The sequence below is a fragment of the Myxine glutinosa genome, chromosome 13, assembly GCF_964187855.1.
Source record: "Myxine glutinosa chromosome 13, kmMyxGlut1.1, whole genome shotgun sequence".
Lineage (NCBI taxonomy): Eukaryota > Metazoa > Chordata > Myxini > Myxiniformes > Myxinidae > Myxine > Myxine glutinosa.
In genome coordinates, this window is record NC_136273.1 from 46,428,398 (window position 1) to 46,448,336 (window position 19,939).

The 19,939-nt window shown below is 44.7% G+C and overlaps 1 protein-coding gene across 1 annotated transcript in view; it reads right to left on the bottom strand.

Annotated features, from left to right (window-relative positions):
* The window catches only part of LOC137438913 (potassium channel subfamily T member 2-like), a 463,350-nt gene that overhangs the window by 206,158 nt on the left and 237,253 nt on the right, over positions 1–19,939 (bottom strand). Inside the window, exon 5 of the mRNA XM_078767009.1 lies at positions 1,653–1,701. Within this exon, the coding sequence (XP_078623135.1) occupies positions 1,653–1,701 (49 nt within the window). The remainder of the gene's footprint in view (positions 1–1,652; positions 1,702–19,939) is intronic.

The window sequence follows — 19,939 nt, forward strand, 5'->3', positions numbered from 1 at the left end:
TTGGTGTATCGATGCTGGCATGCGTGCTCTCTCTATGCATAACATCTGCATGTGTTCCTCCAAAAACAGGTCCTGGATCGTAGTGTAAATATCAGCGTAGTCTTGTAAATAATGCTCCCTACCGGCTGTATGTTTAGTTTGCGAATTCTTTCCGCGATTCGGTTATCCTGTGGGTGTGTCTCTGTGAGGAGAAGGGTGCAACGTCGCAGGGGGACATATTTACTCATTTGTGAATATCTGTAAAACTGTCGCACTCAGGGTAGAGTTAATAGTAGAGGGAACTACATCTGAGTGCCACACTAAAATAGGTAAAAATTTATCGGGTCGGGACGCCCCGAGGGTAGAGAAGGGTGCAATGTTGCGGATATGGGATTTGGCCTCCATATCCGCTTGTAAATATTCCCCTATTTCCCCAATACTCCCCAACTATCCCCAATCCCCCATTCCCTAGTCCCATTGTCTGTAAACAACACTCTGTAGAACCGACCTTCCCCTTCTTCCCCCATTAAATGTCGTGCCCAGGTCCACCGCATCTCACGTAGACAACTTTCGGACATCTTGCTAGTTATTCTTAGTCTATGTCAGTTAAGGACTCGTTTCCATTAATTCTGACTCTTCGTTGCACCAGAATGTGATTGTATGGCACCAGTAGTGAGTTTAGGACCTCCCCATACCTCCTCCCATCTTCCTCATGAAACAATAACAACAACAACAACTACAACCACAGCGGGGGCGGCGCGGCCGCGGTGCGGGGAGTGTGCGTCCTCACACCGGCTTGGTTAGCCGCCATTGCCATGTGCGCCCACGGGGTTACCACGAAGGGGCTGGCTGTCAGCTCCTCGTCAAGGGCGGAGCCCGGTAACCCCCGCACCCAATAAGAAGCAACGGGCCGATTCCATCTGGGGCGGAGCTAACGAGCCGAGGGCGTGTCACTCCCCGCCGGATATACGCAGCCACTGACCGGACGTGACGTCAGATGCGCCTCAGCCACGAAGAAGAACCAGTCGCGACCTCCGAGCGCTGAGAGACCTCCCTGCATCTTTTGGGCCGCGCTATCCTGTCCCTGAGCCAAGAGTGCACCTTGTGCTGACCATCGACGACCTGCCTTTCCTTGCCATCAATCCCCGTGTGAGTCAGTTTTGTCCTGTTTATCTGTCGTCTGTCGGGGCTACTATAAGACCGTAATTAAGTGCCCACCTTTCTATGCTGTCTCTCTTGTCTTTGTAATCTAACATTCCGCACTATTATAACCTCCTCCGGAGGTCTTGAGAACTATACCCCTGGTGTCGTGTCATTTAATCCAGCCGTTGTGTCCTTTCCTCAATTGATTTAGCGTAGCGCGACTCGGCCAACGTTCGAGTATAATCGGGTAAACTGTGCAGACGCGGTCATACCAAACCGCTCGGTAAACCAACATCCACAACCGCGTCTGTAACAATATTAATGGCTAATCTAGATTGAGGTTTATGCAGAAAAATAAAGGGAGGAAGAAACTTGGGAAATTGCAAACGTCAAATACACCATAAAATGAAACTCAAACTTTCAGCAAATGACATAAAACAATAGAAGAAAAAGACCAATGAAGAATGATGAAATGATGATGACGATGATGATGATGATGAGGGTGAGTAGGAGGATGTGAGAGATTTTACCTGGCATGCCCAAAGTCGAACATCTCGTTCAACCCAAAAGATTGCAGACCTGCGAAGACAACAAATGCAAATCCAGGCACAAACTGAACCAAAGAAGGAAATATTGTGCAACATTCATTCAGAAGGAAAATATTATTTTTCCTCTTCACCCTTCACTCCTCACTTACAACTTAGCTTTTCCATCACGTACTTCAAGTATATTATTCTAGTCTTATTCTAATAATTATTTATTTTCCAGGCAGTACAGATGGCACATCAGGCTGAATTCCCAGCATACTCAATGATGTGGCACTACTTCCCCAATAGTTCACAAGTTCAACAAGCATTCTGAGTATTGCGCTGCAATACATGTCCCCTACCGGCAGTCTGTCGTCCGGAAAACTGTTGGGGAAATTACCAAGGGTTATTTACCCACAGGTTCTGAATCGTTCCCTAATGCTAATTACCTCAGGATGGGCTCACCTGTGATTCGCACTCGGGACTTCGATTTATACACCTTGCAGACAGGTCAGCAGAAGCACGAGAAAATAAGATGTTGAAAAAGAACCTTTCAAGTCGCTAAATATCAGTAATTTATTATATTTTCCGGTTCACGATCAATGATCGATGTGTATATATATATATGTTGCTCGGCTTGGCTCCGCCCCTCCCGAAAGCGCGCGCTGTGTTGCGCTTTTGACGTTCGCGAGACGAGGCTGAGCGCGCGCGGTGCGGCTTGAGGAGAACTCTAGAATAAACAAGAGATATCCATTTAAAAAAAATATATTTTCGTTTAATTAATGATACCTGCCAAACCACATGCCCTATCGCAAATTCCAAAAGGACATTTTAGTAGACTGACGTGCTGAACAGATCTGTGAAGTTTCCCCTCGATTGGATCAAAAATGAGGGAGGGGCTCGGTTTTGAAGGGTCATGCTTAAAAACGTCATAACTCTGAAACCATGCGACGCATGACGTCATGCTTGCTGACTTTTTTGTTCGTCATGGGTATGCGATTTTGCCTGCAAAGTTTGGCCTCGATCTGTTCAGCCGTTGCAGAGAAAAAGGGGTTTTCGTGTTTTCACAAAAACCAATATGGCGGCCGAACCACGTGACCTGTGACGTCATAATTACCATTAAAATATTCTACAGACAGAGTCCCCCCAACGGTGAAAATTTGATCTCAATCGGTCCAATTATTGCAGAGAAAATCTTTTTTAAATGAAATTAAAACCTAAAATGGCACTGATTTAAGGATCATCAGAATTATCAGAATTCCCAAAGTTCAATGTGCCATAACTTTGTCAAAAATTATCGAAACGTCGTGAAGTTCGAATTCGATCTGTAACTTATCATGAGGAAACCATGTGCCAAGTTTGAAATCATTAGCGTTAAGCGTTTAGAAAAAAAGTCCGGAAAACTGTTCTTTGCGTGACGGACTGACGGACTGACGGACGGAGGGACGGCGTGCAAACCTATAGTCCCCTCCGGTGTACACCGGTAGGGGACTAATAAAACAAACCTAAAAATAATCATCCACTTGCAGTAATATTGTCAAATCAATGTTCAGTCATTTGGTCAGAAATAATGCTCGTTTCATTTTAGTTGAATTAATTATTTAGTGATTGCTGAAAGGAGATGCAGATAAGTGCTCTTTACTTGCTCTTTCACGTGTACTTAGCAACGTGACAACGTGTACTTAGCTCTTTCATGAGCCTCGATTCAGTATACAAAAAAAAAAAAAGTGAAGAGGCTGAGAACCTACCAGTGGGTCAATAGCTTTTAATTTTTTTTCATGCATGATGCCTTATAGGGAAATAAAAGGAAAAGGAGACGCAGGATGAAACCATTTATCCGACCAGGGCTGTGCTACAAATCCACTGCCCAACAATTTCAACTACTGCATATAATACCAACTATATGGATAACCGCCCTATCAGAGGATATGCAAAGGTCGGGGTACGGGCACATTCAAAATGCAAATCTGTCAATTTCCTGGGACTGACACAATCTGTCAATTTCCCGACCCGGATCTCAGTCAACGGAGCATCTTCTCTTCTGGATTTGGTTATGACAAACTTCCCTGAAAATGTCTGCTGCTCTTCTTCTGCTCCAAACGGCTCATCTGATCATGTGCTTGTCAAAGTGGACATCTCTCTGACCATTCTCAGAGAGCCTCCTCAGCGTCGACGAGTCTGGCATTTCACTCAGGCCAACTGGCACGGTCTTCAAGCAGCCATCAATCATCTGGACTGGTCTCCCATCTCTACCGCCTCTGACATCAACTCATCCTGGGAATTCTTTCAAAGTAAATTGCTCTCTCTCATGCACAGATTTATCCCATCTCGTCTTCAGTTGTCATACCCTTCCTCCCGTCCATGGTACACGGAATCTTGTGGTGAGGCTGTTGCCCTGAAACAACTTGCTTTCGTGTCCTGGAAAGCAAATCCAACGGAAGGAAATCTCATTTCCTTTCACAAAGCCCGAAACAAGTGTGTGTCCACCCTCAGGAGAGCCAGGAAACAATATCTCACCATTCTCAAGACCGAACTCTCTTATCTGTCTCCCTCTTCCAAATCCTGGTGGCGTCTGGTCAAATCTGTTTCTGGTGTTTGTTCCCCCTCCATCCCCTCCCTCACCTCAAACGGCTTAACGGCTGACTCCGCACGTGAAAAAGCTGAATGCCTCAACTCTGTGTTTGCCTCTAAATCTTGTGTCCCAAACCCATCCCTCTCTGTACCCACCGTACCCAGTCGTACCCAGCTGCTCCTGGACTCTGTGTCCTTTCCTCCTGACGAGGTGGAAAAGTTTCTGTCAACCCTCGACTCTGATTCTGCAACTGGTCCTGACGGCATCAGCCCACGGGTCCTAAAATCATGTTCTTCTGCTCTTTCACTCCCTCTTTCTGTTCTCTTCACCCTCTCTTTTGCTCAAGGTCATCTGCCATCTGCTTGGAAATCAACCAACATCACCGCTTTGCACAAAAAACGTGCAAAAACAGATCCCAGCAACTACAGACCAATCAGCCTTCTCCCAATTATCAGCAAAGTCATGGAATCCATCATTGCTTCAGATATTAAATCTTTCCTCTTCTCCAATGGCTTGATCTCTGATCATCAATTTGGTTTCAGACCTGGTCACTCTACTCTGGACATGCTGCTTCTGCTTTCTCAACAATGGATGGAGGTCCTCAACGCCAAACAGGAAATTAGAGCTGTCTCCCTTGACATTTCACGTGCCTTCGATACGGTCTGGCACCCTGCTCTGCTCACCAAACTCTCCTCCTTTGGTATCCATGGAAATCTCCACGCATGGCTGGCGGACCTCCTCTCTGGTCGTAGTCAACGTGTGGCCCTGAATGGGTTTCTCTCATCTCCTCTTCCTGTTCAGGCTGGAGTTCCACAAGGTAGTGTTCTGGGCCCTGTGCTTTTTCTGGTCTTCATCAATGATCTCTCTGACTCTCTTGAAAATCCTCTCTATCTCTTTGCTGACGACTCTACGCTCTGTCGCTCCATTCCTCATCCCTCAGTTCGGCAGTCTGCAGCCTCCTCACTCTCTGCAGACCTGGACAAAATCACAGACTGGTCAAACAAGTGGAACATGTCTTTCAATCCTGACAAATCTCACACTCTTACAATGTCTCTCTGAAAGGACCGACTGGACAACCCTCCCATCTACTTTCTCAACAATCCTCTCCAAGAAGTTCTGTCGCTCAAGCTTTTGGGTCTCACTATCTGCCATGATCTTTCTTGGGAAAACCACATTTCCAAGCTGGCCTCCAAAGCCAGTCGCCGACTGGGCATCCTCCGTCGTGCGAAGTCCTTCCTTGGCACACCTGAGCTCCTCACCACATACAAGGCTTTCATCCGCAGCTCAATGGAATACTGTTCCCCCCTCTGGGCTGGTGCTCCTGCCTCACACCTTGCTCGGCTTCACGCTGTTGAGGCCAAAGCTTTCAGAATCATTGGAATCTCCTGTGATGTAGTCAACACCGAGGGCCTTTCACTCACTCACCGCAGGCAGGTTGGTGGTCTTTCTGTCTTCTACCGACTCCTCTCCGGCCTTGCTCCCCCAGCTCTCTCTGTGCTCTGTCCCCCCAATATTCCTTCAGGTCGCACAAGATCTGCCTGCAACCCTCTTATGGTTAAACTGCCAAAGTCTAGGCTCTCTGCTCACCTTCACTCTTTCATTCCCCTTTTCTCCCGCCTCTGGAACAAACTCCCCCACTCCCTTCAATCCCACTCCTCCCTCCAGGTCTTTAAAACAGCTGTTCACCACCATCTCTTATCTTCCCCCATCGAAAACCTTGATCTTTTCTACCCCCGGTAATTCACCCCAGAGTCCTTGCAGTGTTCATATGTTTTATTCCTCTCCCACCTCACCCCAAATCCTCCCGATGTCCCTGCTCTCAAATGTTGTGTTTGTGTCCTTCCCCCTCTTCCCCCTCTCTTTTGTGTCCTTCCCCCTCTCTCCCCATCTTGTCTGCCGCTCCCCTTGTTTGTTGTTTTTTTTGTGTGTCGGTTTGTCTTTTTGTGTGATTAATGTTAGCTCTTTCACGAGCCTCGATCTTGTATACCCCAAAAAAAAAAAAAAAAAAAAAAAAAAATTGAATGATTTGCTTTAAGGGAAATGCATATTTGCAAATGGGAAATGCATCTTTTCAAATGGCAGCCCCCCCCCCCCCCAAAAAAAATTACATTGATACAGCAAATTGTCCATTTCATGAAGATTAAAATTGACAATCTTGATCAAAGCTCGGGTCAATAGGAAGAAAAGTGACGATTTTTCAGATGAAAAATGATGATTTTGGAAGGTTGACCTTGAGTTGATCTTTGACCTTTTGACCTCAAAAATAGTTAGTTTCCCTATTTACTGACTCATGGTGCAAATGCTGTTCAATTTTCAAGTCAATCGGATGAAAATTGAGGATTTTTGAAACTTGGCCTATAATGTTGACCTTTTGGCCTATGTTGCTGGTGGTTGAATTCAGTGACCATATATGCAAATCCTTTAGAATTTCAAGTCAATCAGATGAAAATTGATGATTTCAGAAATTTTGCCTATGTTGACCTTTTGGCCTATGTTCATCGAAAATATAATTTGTGGTTGATTTCAGTGACCAGATATGCAAATGCTCTTCAAATTCCCAGTCAATCGGATGAAAATTGAGGATTTTAGAAATTCGGCCTATGTTGACCTCAAAAATACTTGGTGGTTGAATTCAGTGACCAGATATATGCAGTAGTTGGTCCTCTTCAAATTTCAAGTCAATTGGATGAAAATTGAGGATTTTAGAAATACAGCCTATGTTGACCTTTTGGCCCATGTTGACCTCAAAAATACTTGGTGGTTGAATTCAGTGACCAGATATGCAAGTCCTCTTCAAATTTCAAGTCAATCAGATGAAAATTGAGGATTTTAGAAATTTGGCAAAGTTGGTGACCTTTGGCCTATGTTGACCTTTTGACCCCAAAAACAATATGCTTCTTGCTTATGACCAACCCTACCATTTGGCGAAGTTTTGTGACGATCGGTTTAGAATTGTGACCTGTAGGCCGGTGACAAACAAACAAACAAACAGACAGAACCACAAACGCAACCGACCAATATACTTGAAAAATCTTCGATTTTGCAATTAATAATAGTAAACTCCAAACTCAGAGCAGATACTCTAACCATTATGCCACCAAGTCTGGTCAAATTATAAATTCCTGTCTAGAATCTCTCATCAACCTGTACTTGACAAGTGTGGTGAGCATGCAAATACCCCAAACGACAAGCACAGGGAGGCCTTCGTCCTGCAGTGGACTGAAAACAGGTTGTTGAAGTTGATTATGATGATGATCAGTTTGATTATTTTCTTGAACAATACTTGCATTTATGGGGAGCTTCGTAAGCAATTGCATGTATATGTAAATCCATTCAAAATTTCAGTCATTCCCCATTCCCTTGGGAGCAAAATTTCACGTTGTCATTTCAAATGTCCCTTCCATGATCCGCCATCTTGCTCACGTGTTCTTGCTTTGCTGGCCGATCTCTCAAGCGTTAAATGAAGTTATGAAGGCCACACGAAGAACGTGACGTATTTCCGTTTTATTTTTCTACTTCCGGCTTTCTTCAAATTAAGGCTTAATATCCGTTACGCAATGACAGGAAACAATCCTGAATACACTGAATACACTTTAACTACCTTTAGAGTCGACACCACCACGTAGCTCACATCTCTCAACTAAACAATATAAAAAAGCGATCCTTATTTTGCGAGGGCTGCGTACTCGATCGACTGACCATTGTCGACGAAGCTCTCACTCTACGCAATGCGTATTTTCATATTATATACTACAATATCCAAATGTAATTATTATTTTATGGATATCACTCTCCCAAACCCACAAAAATTTCACCACAGGAAGTTCATAAACCAACAAAAAGTTGTTGATGGTGTGGCGGTTACCTTATGTGCAGGTAACCGCATGTGGCGGTTACCTTATGTGATTACCTTATTTGGGCATAATACACGTGCACGGGCCTGTTGGACTTGTGGTTGTGCGGACGTGACGCACGCGCGGTTGCCGGAGCCACGCCCTCCGAAGAGGGCTTTTGGCTTTATATAAGCATGCCGACTTCCGTTCGAGTTTAGTGTGCTGGATCTTGCTGTTACAACAAGTGAATCCTCTTGGATTGCGCTGAGGTTCGGGCATGGAATTTCGAGCCTCGATCATGGTTCGAGCCTCGATCTTGTATACAAAAATAATAATAATAATAATAAGAACCTTGGGCCGAATCTCGCGCTTCACCAGTGCGCGTGCGCGAATTTACGTCACGTCGGCAGCGAGAAGGGGTTCCCCAACACGAACCAATCAGGAACTGCCACGTCACACTTATATGATCTCAGAATTCCTGTGACAGGAATTCGCGTTACACTGGCTGGAAGTCATTCGCTAGAGGCGCTTCCTCAGCGCTAATAAACCATCTTCGAACCCTACGAATGGCCTCGTTCTCTCGCCTTCCGCGACTCCTAAAATGGTATGAACAGATTAAATGATGATAGCTATAGTCACAAGTAATAAAAACATTTCAAAAAATGTAAATGGATGTCGGGATGTTACTCCAAAAAGTATATAAACAAGGTGGGGATGATCACAAGAAATGATCATGTGAAACTATCCCTACATCTTTCTTTGAATATTGGTTGTCCCCACCTTGTTTACATACCTTTTGGAGTAACATCCCGACATCCTTTTTCATTTTTTACGGCGTAGCCCATCGGGCAAAGCCGTCAAGAACAGTGTTTGTCCTTCTGCATGTATGTCCCCTCAAACGTATACCAATCAGAGCTGAGGATCTGGTCACATGACAGGGTCATGTGATTACGACTGATGGTGGTACGGGGGGCTGACTCTGCACACCGCCATTTTGATTCCAATTTCGCTCAGGCAAAACATATTGTCTAACCTGTCATATATCACAATCGCCATGCTCTACCTTACGTTTTTCATTCAGTGTGAAACACAAACAAACCGATTGTTAAAATGACCATAAAATATCGAAAGCATCGGCGTTACGGCTCTTCCAACAATATGGTAAGTACAGGCCTTAGGCCGCATGTCTCATCTTCGGACCGCTTCGGACAAATTAAGCCCAGGTTTCTTAATACAGTGGTGTCGTTTCAGTAGTATCGTTTTCGTAATAATAATAATAATAATAATAATAATAGATTAAATATAAAAAAATAATCCCAATGTCGTGAATACAGAGTTTATGGATTGAAGCGGTGTATGGTTCATGAATCAGTGATAAGCGGTGTCCGGCACTAATATTAATAACCGCAGAAGTAAGGAATTAGCCTCAGTTTTTTAATGGTGATATCATTTTCGAAATAATGATAATGTAACGTCAATATTAAAGTAAATATAAATGTTTGGTCTTGTTTTTAAATGTTTTTATTACTTCTGCAATGAACAAGCCACACATCTTTTATTTTACTTCTGCCACACATCTGCCATGAACACAGCGAGTGAATTATCGCCGAAATGTTGGCTCTACCGACTTGCAAGTCCACTTTTTCAATTCTAAGCCTTTATTGATGTTTTTATTGTGAGTTGCTTGAAAAGATTAAGTGATGTAATGGGGGTGAGTTGCTTGAAGGATGAAGTGGGACAAATCGTTGTGGACCCAGATTGAAATAAAGGAAGATGGAAGAGATATATGGAAATGCTGTTGAATGTAGAGAATGAATGGGATGGCAACATAGAGAGTAACCCAGTTTTAGGACTGGCAGAGAAGATAACTGAGAAGGAAGTTGAGGAAGCGATAAAAGCAATAAAGAGCAGAAAAGCAGGAGGGCCGACGGGAGTTGTGGGAGATATGTTGAAGGAATCGGGAAGTTGGGGTGCGAAAAGAAAGACAGAGATCTGTAATCTAGTGGCGAAAGAAGGCCGCATTCCAGTGGATTGGGAACTGAGTACCCTCGTCCCTCGATACAAGGGGCAAGGTGACCCTCTGGAATGTGGCTCGTATAGAGCGATAAAGTTATTAGAGCATGGAATGAAGGTATTGGAAAAGGGTGTTGGAGAAGAGGATAAGGAAGAAAGTGAAGATCGATGAAATGCAGTTTGGATTTATGCCAGGAAGAGGAATGACAGACACACTTTTTATTGTAAGGCAGTTGCAGGAGAAGTACATGGAGAAGTGAAAGAAGTTGTTTCTTGCGTTTGTTGATCTGGAGAAAGCATTCAATAGAGTTCCACGCGAAGTAGTGACATGGGCATTGAGGAAGTTAGGAGTAGAGGAATGGTTGAACAGAGTAGTGATGGCAATGTACGAGAGAGCGCGCACAGCTGTAAGGACGAAAGACGGGAACAGTGGTGAGATTGAGGTGAAGGTGGGAGTGCATCAGGGGTCGGTACTAAGTCCTCTACAACTTGTAGCTGTGATAGAGGTGCTGGTTCAGAACCTAAAGGAGGGTTTACCATGGGAGTTGTTGTATGCAGATGATCTGGTGTTGATTGCGGAGCGTATGGATGGACTGAGGGAGAAGATGAACAAGTGGAAGGAATGTATGGAGGTAAAAGGTCTGAAGGTGAATATTGGAAAGACGAAGGTGATGGCAAGTGGTAAAGCATGTGGTGAGGTGGATAGAACTGGGAAGTGGCCATGTGCTGTGTGCAGGAAGGGTGTTGGAGTGAACTCCATTCAATGTACAATGTGTGCTGAGTGGGTTCGTCAAAAATGTAGTGGTCTGAGAGGGTCATTAACCAGTGTGGCAGCTACATTCAAGTGTAAGGTGTGCGCAGAGGGAGCTGCAGATGGAGGAAATGTTGAGTTGGATATTGGAGACGGCGTGAATCTGCAAGGTGTGAAAACACTTTGCTACCTAGGAGACATGCTGAATGGAGAAGGTGGATCAGACATGGCAATGGTTGCTGGAGGGATATGTGCATGGAAGAAGTTTTGGGAACTGAGTGGCGTGCTGACGAGGAGGTGAGTGTCGTTTAAGCTGAAGGGAAAGGTGTATGCTGCATGTGTGAGAAGTGTTGTGATTTATTGGAGCGAGACATGGGCAATGAACGTAGAGCAGCAACGAAGGCTGCAAAGGTAGGAAATGCAAATGGTTTGGTGTATGTGCGGAGTATCGTTGAGAGAGAGGAAGACAATTGATGAATTGCGAAAGATGATGGGAATAGAGCCTGTGATTGATGCTGTGAAGAGAAACAGGTTAAGATGGTTTGGTCATGTGTTGAGGAAGGATGAAAGTGACTGGTTGAGAAGAGTGATGGAAATGAATGTAGAAGGAAGTAGAGGATGGGGAAAACCGAGAAAGACTTGGCTAAAGGTGTTGAAAGAAGAAATGCGGGCAAGGGGGTTAACAAGGGGAGATGTAGAAAAATAGGGCAAAATGGAGAAGATTGTCATGGGGCCCGCAAGGCTAACGCCCGCTCTTGCAGGCAAAATGGCCTTAAAATGCCTGTTGTTGTTGTTGTTGTTGTTGTATTGATGTTTTTATTACTTGTTTCTTTACTTGCTATATATACAGTCATGTGAAAAAGTAAGTACACCCCATGTAAAGTTTTTACTTTTTCAACATATTTCAACATACAGCTATTTGATCTTCATTTCAACAATATTGATAGATAGAGGTGATATAATATAACAAATATCATGAAACATTTACATTTTGTAGTCCATTGTATGCTTTAAATAAACATAAATGCAAATTTCCCATGTGTAAAACGTAAGTACACTCTTGGCTCTAATAGGTGGTATTGCCCCCTTTGGCAGATACAACCTCAAGTAGGTGTTTGTTATAACTGTCTACCAGTCTCTGACATCGACTGGGAGAAATTTTGGCCCACTCCTCCATGCAGAATTCTTTCAGCTGTGCGATATTTGAGGGGTTTCTTGCATGCACAGCTCGTTTCAAACCCCCCCACAACATCTCAATGGGATTTAGATCCGGGCTTTGACTTGGCCATTCCAGAACCCTCCGTTTCTTTCTTTTCAGCCATTCCTTGGTGGATTTACTGGTATGTTTAGGGTCATTGTCATGTTGCAAGGAGCACCTTTGGTTGAGCTTCAATTTCCAACAGATGGCCTCACATTATCCTCAAGCACCCTCTGGTACAATGAAGAATTCATAGTGGCTTCTATGATGGTGAGCTGCCCAGGCCCTGATGCAGCAAAGCTGCCCCGAACCATAATATTTCCACCACCATGCTTTACAGTTGGTATCAGGTTCTTGTGGTCAAATGCTGTCTTTGGTTTTCGCCAAACATGTCTTCTGGTACTGTGGCCAAATAGCTCTACCTTTGACTCATCTGTCCAGAGCACATTGTTCCAGAAGTGCTGGTCTTTGCCTAGGTGTTGATTGGCAAACTTTAGTCTTGCCCTGATGTTCTTTCTGGACAGCAAAGGTTTCCTCCTGGCACACCTCCCATGTAGATCAAATTTGTGCAGCCTCTTTCAATGGTGGACTCGTGCACTTTGACATCAACAGTGGCAAGAGCTACCTGTAGGTCCCGTGATAACATTCTGGGGTTCTTAGAGACTTCTTTCAGCATATTGCGGTCTGCTCTCGGGCTGAACTTGCTGGGGCGGCCTGGCCTAAACAAGTTGGCAGTTGTTTGGAATCTTCTCCACTTGTAGATGATCTTCCGGACAGTCGAATGATTGATTTCAAATTGTTTGGAGATCTTTTTAAATCCCTTCCCAGACTCGTGGGCATCTATAACCTTCTTTCTAAAGGCCCCAGAGAGCTCTTTTGATCTTGGCATGTTGACGCCACACACTTCAACAACAAAGAGCAAACCAAACTAAATGTCTGAGGTTTAAATAAGATAGGTTCCTCCAAGTTCCTCTCTAACAATGTTATCATTTGCACCTGAGCTGGTGCACCTGATTCTAAATTTAGGTATTTGAAGTAGTGATAAATGTAGGGGTGTACTTACTTTTTCCACATGCGAAATTTGCGTTTATGTTTATTTAAATTATACAATGGACTACAAAATGTTAATGTTTCATGATATTTGTTATATTATATCACCGTTATCTCAATATTGTTGAAATGAAGATCAAATAGCTGTATGTTGAAATATGTTGAAAAAGTCAAAACTTTACATGGGGTGTACTTACTTTTTCACGTGACTGTATATATATATATATTGTTACTGTTCTCCCGCCGCCCTTCCTACCCTTACCAAGGGGGGATTAAGCCCCTTTTTCTTTCTGGGCCTGGCGGAAACGAGAGACTTGAAATGCCCCTCCCGGACAAACACAAGGTAGGGTTTCGGGACAATCCTCGCTCGTACCTAAATCCCTGCACCGCCGCGGAAGCGAGGAAGCAAGCCTCGCATGAGCCACGTGTAATTTGGGGTACACCGAGCGGATTGAGTACCATGTGGTCCGTGCAGTTTTCTAATTATTATTGGACCCCGATTCGAGCGGTTTTATTCATACCACGCTTAGTCAATGGTGGAAAACACAAGGACAATCGAATGGAAGGAAGAACACAGGTTTAATTATTACTCCCACAATTATGTACAAGTTGGTAGAAAGCAGAGACACAGAGCAGAACTTAAGCAGTCTTATTCCTAAAACCCCAGACTCGGGCCCGTTCACTCGCACAGGGAATGTGACTGTTCAGGCCAAACGCGCCGGCTTGGTCGTCCAGGAATGGACCCGTCCGGCTCTCCTCGTTTACAGCACGTCCCGCGATGATGGCAAGCAGGCGGTGGAAGGATCCTCGGAGCGCGTCCCTCGAACAAAGGCAGATGAAGAGGCAGGAAGGAAACGTACGCGTCTCTCGGTGCAGCTGGTGGTTCCACAGCGCGTTCAGTAACCAGCGCGCTATCACTCGCGTAACCCAATGCACTATAGCGGCTCGGCTTCAAGCTCAACCGAGCGTTACTTTAATAGGAGCGCGTATCTTGGTTCATGCGCATCTTTCTCCGAATGCCAACTGCTCGAGAGTCCTTCGTGGCTCAATTGCTCTTATGGGCTGATAACTTGTTCAAGCGCCTCTCCCCTCAAAACTGCTTCATTCGTCAAGTGCTGCTCCCATAACTGGGGTGGGGGCTTTCACGTGACGGGTTATATCTGCCATGCCCTGCACTTTCTCGAGCGTTCCAACCATGCCCTGTGACGCAGTGCTGCAGCCACACGCTGTGAGCCCTGATTGGCGGCTCGCGCTTACCGTCAGCTTCTCTGCCGCCCTCCTTCGGCCTGGATCGACTTGCCAGGCCCGAACTCGTGGTATTTCACGCCAAACCAATCAAAGTATCGAGGCATCATAACCAATGGAAACCTAACGCTCATTATTCTACTCAACGCGAGACTAACACCAGAAAAGGACTATTCTCACACATCTATCTATAATTCCAGTAATCTGTGTGTGTGTGTGTGTGTGTCTGTGTGTGTGTTTGTTTGTCTGTGACCGCTGTTTCTCGACAACCACGGGTCCGATATACTTGCAACTTGCCAGGTATATTGCTGGGGACCCGAGGATGTGCCTTTTCAAGGTTTGAAATTAATCGGACAAGTAGTTACCGAGCTATGTCCAAAAAACGATTCAACCAATCAGAGAGCAGCGAGCTATCACGTGTGCCGAACGTGGCGAACAGACTCTGCCTCGGATGGCACATTTGAGAGCGTATTCATTTATTTCACAACTATGTTGGCGCTATGTTGGCGTTAAACTATGTTTTAAAACTAATAAAAACTAATTTGCGATTCTTTCGCTTTCCTGCGCGTTTGTGCATGCTATGGCGGCGATTTCTTTACCAAACTCCGCAAACCGTTCGCTTTGGACCAAACCATTTCATGTAAATAGAGGGGGGGATTGTCACCGTACTCGCAAGCCGTTCGCTTTGGACCAAACCATTTCATGTAAATAGAGGGGGGGGATATAATTTTAGATATAGATATAGTACGGGCATGCCCTAGTACTAAGAAATAACTGCACTACAAATGAGGCTACATGTTGTTGTGTGACTAACTATGAGGGGGAACTTTAACCTTTATTATACCAAAATTCAAAACTATATATATATATTGTTATGAATTTGGTAGAGCAACATCTAGAGCTAGGTAGATCTGTATAGGTAGGTATTCGACTGTCGTGACAGGGACTCTACATGTAATAAGTTCTTGATGTTGAGGCGTTTGTCGGGGTAAGATGTATGATTGTGGATCTACCTGGAGATTCGAGTGTTAAGTAGTGAGGGATTAAAGGTAACGCCCCTGTGAGTCTCACCTAGTAGTCAAACCTTTGTCCATTATGGCACTGCAGACCACATAAACATTAGATAGGTCACTAGCGCAACATTAAATAATTCCTTTCCCTGACAATGACTTCGGAACAAACGGACAGGAAACCAGGCTAGGACACTGCCGATGATGGCCGCAGCCAGCTACACCTCCGCTGGGCCTCGAGTGCCACGCGCTATCACAACACTACAGGCCTGTGATTCGGTGGAGGGCACTGATTGGGTGGCGCACCAAGGGACGTGACGTCACCAACGAGGTTATTTAAGGGAGCGCCGAACGCTCTCTTGGCTCTTGTTCTCTTGCCTCTCTGGCGTCTGGCAGTGCAGCTTTTGGTCTCTTGTGGTTTATGCTCTTAGTTGCGCAGCAGTTGAGAAGAGTTCTGCAGAAGAGTTGGCTGCCAGCACTCCCGCAGAGAGTTCACTTCAGTTGAGCCGGAGGAGTTGAGTTGAGACCAGTCCCGGAGCGAGTTGGAAGGACGAGACGTGCAGTCACACCTGCGTTCTCCCCATTCCTGTCTTTTCGTGCTTCGTGTGGGGATCGATCTTGGGTGGAGCCGCTGGCCTGCGTTGGGTGCCTTGGAGATTGGTGCACCGACCTCGTGGGCGGCGAGAGGCTCGGAGCTTGGAGAAGGCCTGGTGGCGGCTGAGCGCGGCCGTGTTACAAGAAGACGACAGAAACAGATAAGCCCGGGCTCCACGTACACTGTACATGACGTGACGTGTTTCTTTTGTAATTCATAATCTCCCTCGTATCGTGTTTGATATCTGTTGTGTATGGGATCCCAATTTAGGCTTCTGATTAGAGTTATTACCGGCGCGGGCTTTTTCACTGTCTTTACTTTTCATTAATAAATCCTTGTATTATTTTCTGTATATATCTGAACGCAGTTTCCTGGGTGTTTGATTTTAATAGATAAGGCGGCGGGGGGGAGCTTCGCTGTGTCCGCCATTCCGCGCTTAACTTTAAGTGTTGATTTGGAATCCGCTATTGAGTTCTCGCCTTCGGGAGTTAAAGCCTCGCAATTGGCCATCCACAACTGTGGTATTAATCGCGGTTGCGTGACAATATTTATATATACACACACACTTCGGACCACACTATTGGCGGGGGATACGTTCATGGAAAATCCGCGAATTGCGAAAACGCGAATAGTGGGCATTGTTTCAATGGAAAAGGTGGGGTTTAAGTTTCCGAGTCGAGAAAATCCACGAATTGAGAGGAACAAACCACGAATGGTAAGGCAAAATTCGCAAATGGCGAGGCAAAATCCGCGAATTTGCAGACCACGACCACGAATAGGAAAAAACCCGCGAATTCGTGGAACACGGTCGCAAATAGGAAAAAGAAACCGTGAATTTGCAGGACACTTTTCCGTGAATAGAGAAACAGGTTGCATTTTATCACCCGCGAATACGCGGAACCCTCGAGTAGCGAGGTCCTACAATATATATATATATATTGTTGTCGTACAAACTTTTAAATAGTAAGTACTTTGTAGAAATATGCTGTCACCGACTTCCTGATACTTATCCACCATTAACAACACCCATATAGGTCTGATTAGCCCAAAGGGAAAATGTGCCTTGAGGGCAAATGTCCCTGCCTCAAAAATCAGCTGAACAGACCAGGTCGGCTCTCATATGTAGCCTAAGCGACATTTTGGAGAATATACTCCAACTTTTGTATGTAGCGATACTATAATACGAGAATATACCAGTTTTGTATGTAGCGGATGGGACCGACATTTTTTTCCCACGCCATCCCAAAATAGAGAGTGCTGGCACACTCTCTGATAAGACCTCATCACTGCAGCACAATTTCCATCAAATTGCAGTTGGTGAAACGTTCTAAGAAGATCTCCCAAAGCAACAGAGTATGAACTCGGCACATGGGGCATGGACGTTTGGTCTGAGCAGCAGGGAAAGAGCAAGCTGACAATGGGCGGCAGATAAATGAAAGGAATAAGCCGAGGTACCTGGGCAACATGGGCAGGAGATTATAAGCAGGTGTCCTGTGATTAAAGTTTGCTCAGGGTGCACACTGCTCGTCATATCTCCAAACCTTTGGCTATATCACACCACCGGCAATATCAATTAATTAAATGATTCCTCAGGTTTTGATATCTTTGCAAAAAAGTCAAAGCTCGTGGAAGAGCTTGAGCATAGTATGAACTAGAACATAACAGAAGAAGAATAATAATATAATAGAAAGGGATAGAAGCACACCAACAGCAAGGTAGAAAGACACAAGAGAGGAACGTTTGGAGGAAGACTGGGCACGAAGAATGAGATCAAAGGGAGTGGGAGGACGACACATGGGATGCGCAAACCTCCGCCAGGCTGAACAGTTTACGTTTTGTATCCCACTAATAGGTCAGATCTGGATTCGGACCTCAACCAAAATTTAATCAGCTTGTTCTTGTTACATAACCGACTCATCAACCTAGTTTTGTCATAAATCATACACAAGTTTTTAAGATATCGTGCTATATATACTGGTGTTGGCTTAGCGTTTCGGGTGCTGGCTTGGGATCCTAGGATCCTGGGTTCCAATCCCGGTCGATCACTGAATTAATGCCAGGGGAGTTGACCCAGCCTGTCATCCTTCATAGGTCGGCAAATTGAGTACCAGCTTGCTGGGATGAATGATCCCAGTGTGTACCCTGATTTTGAATAGGTACACAGTATCCCTGCGCATCGAAGAGGCAACTCTGGGTTGGCGTCAGGAAGGGCATCCGGCCATAAAAACATTGCCTCAAACAGGGAACCATGATTGTCATGGGGCCCGCAGGGCTAATCCCCGCTCTGGCGGGGGGAAATGGCCTTAAAACGATCATTCGTATCGTTTTTGGCCCAATCACTCAATGGTGAAAAATCACGATGGTATTAAAAAAATTTATTTTATCCTGATGCGTATTCGGATCTTCACCAAAATCAAATCAATTTGTCCTTGTCAAACACCAGTTCTCCAACTTGTTGAGTACCAGTTCACTGGTAATTCCCTGCTTGTCGTAAAAGGCGACAAAAAGGGTTGGCGTCAGGAAGGGCATCCGGCCGTAAAACATTGCTTCAAAAAGGGGACCAAAAAAAAACAACAACAACCACGGTCCCCGAAAAAGGCCAACCCCCGCTTTGCGGGGAAAAATGGCCTCTAAATGTGGTTGTTGTTTTTTTTTTAAACACCCAACATGTCCACCGAGTTTCGGCCCAACTTTTTGAGATTTCATGCCAATATATTGTTTTTTGCCCTATTTCTCAACGACACACGATGTCAAATAAAGTTCCACATGGATGCCAAATACTAACCCATCCACTTCTCTGTTGAATATTTCATTAGCAAAAGCCGGTGCTGATAGTTCCCGACTACCTTTGTGACATCGATTATTTTTGACCTCCCACGAACATGGGTGGAATACAAACACCGACTGGTGCATGTGGCAGTGATTTTCAATTATTTTTTTTAAACAGCCATTTATGTATTATGGACTGGTACTTCGGGCTATTTACATGCAGACTTGGACTCACTATTTTGTTGGTGTGCATGAAACACCAACCACATATACGAAGGGAAATAGGGTATTGTTGATTATGTGTCATGCATTCTTTGATCTGCTCTCATTTACCAAAATCTCCATCTAAACAGCTAAAACAAGTTTCGTCCAAATCCGTCCACAACTTTTTGAGATATCCTGCTATGTATCGGTTTTATCCCAATCACTCAATGGTGAAGAATCACGAACAAATTAAATAATTCTCGTGTCCGAATCCACATTCAGATCTTCACCAAAATCGAATCGATTAGTCCGTGTCACACACACAACCTCTCCACCAAGTTTCGTCCAAATCTGTCCACAACTTTTTTGAGATATCCTGCTATGTATCGTTTTGGCCCTATCTCCTAATGGTGAAGAATCACTTAAAATTCTACTAGCCGGATCTGAATCTTTACCAAAATCTAATCATTTCGTCAGTGTCGCATACACTACCTCTCTGCCAAATTTCGTCCGAGTCCATCCACAACTTTTTGAGATATCTTGTTCACAAACAGACAGACAAACAAATGAAAAATCGGTCAGACACTGAGGACTGTACTTTTTTTTTTTTACAGTACAGTGGGAATGGAAGGAGGCATTTGAGAAACATGGGCTGAAAATGAGCATGGAGAAGACGGAGATGATGTGGATTGGGCAGTCGAGAAAATAAATGAACATCAGGTTAGAGGGGAAGGAAATCAGACAAGAAAATACGGTTGAGTATCTGTGTGGAAAAGGGACAGGAAATGGTAAATCAGAGGCAGAGGTGCAGACGAAGATTCAGGTAGATGCGAATGCATGGAGGAGAGTGGAGGGAGTAATGGCAGACAGAAAGATTTCAAGGAGATTGAAAGGAAAGGTTCTGATGTCTTTGTAACACCGGCCTGTATTTATGGTCTGGAGATGGTGGCACTGATAGAGAGAGAACAACAGAGGCTGCAGGTTTGTGAGAACAACTGGGGTCAGTAGGATTGCGGGAGTGAAGAGGGTGGATAGGAGGAGGATAGATGA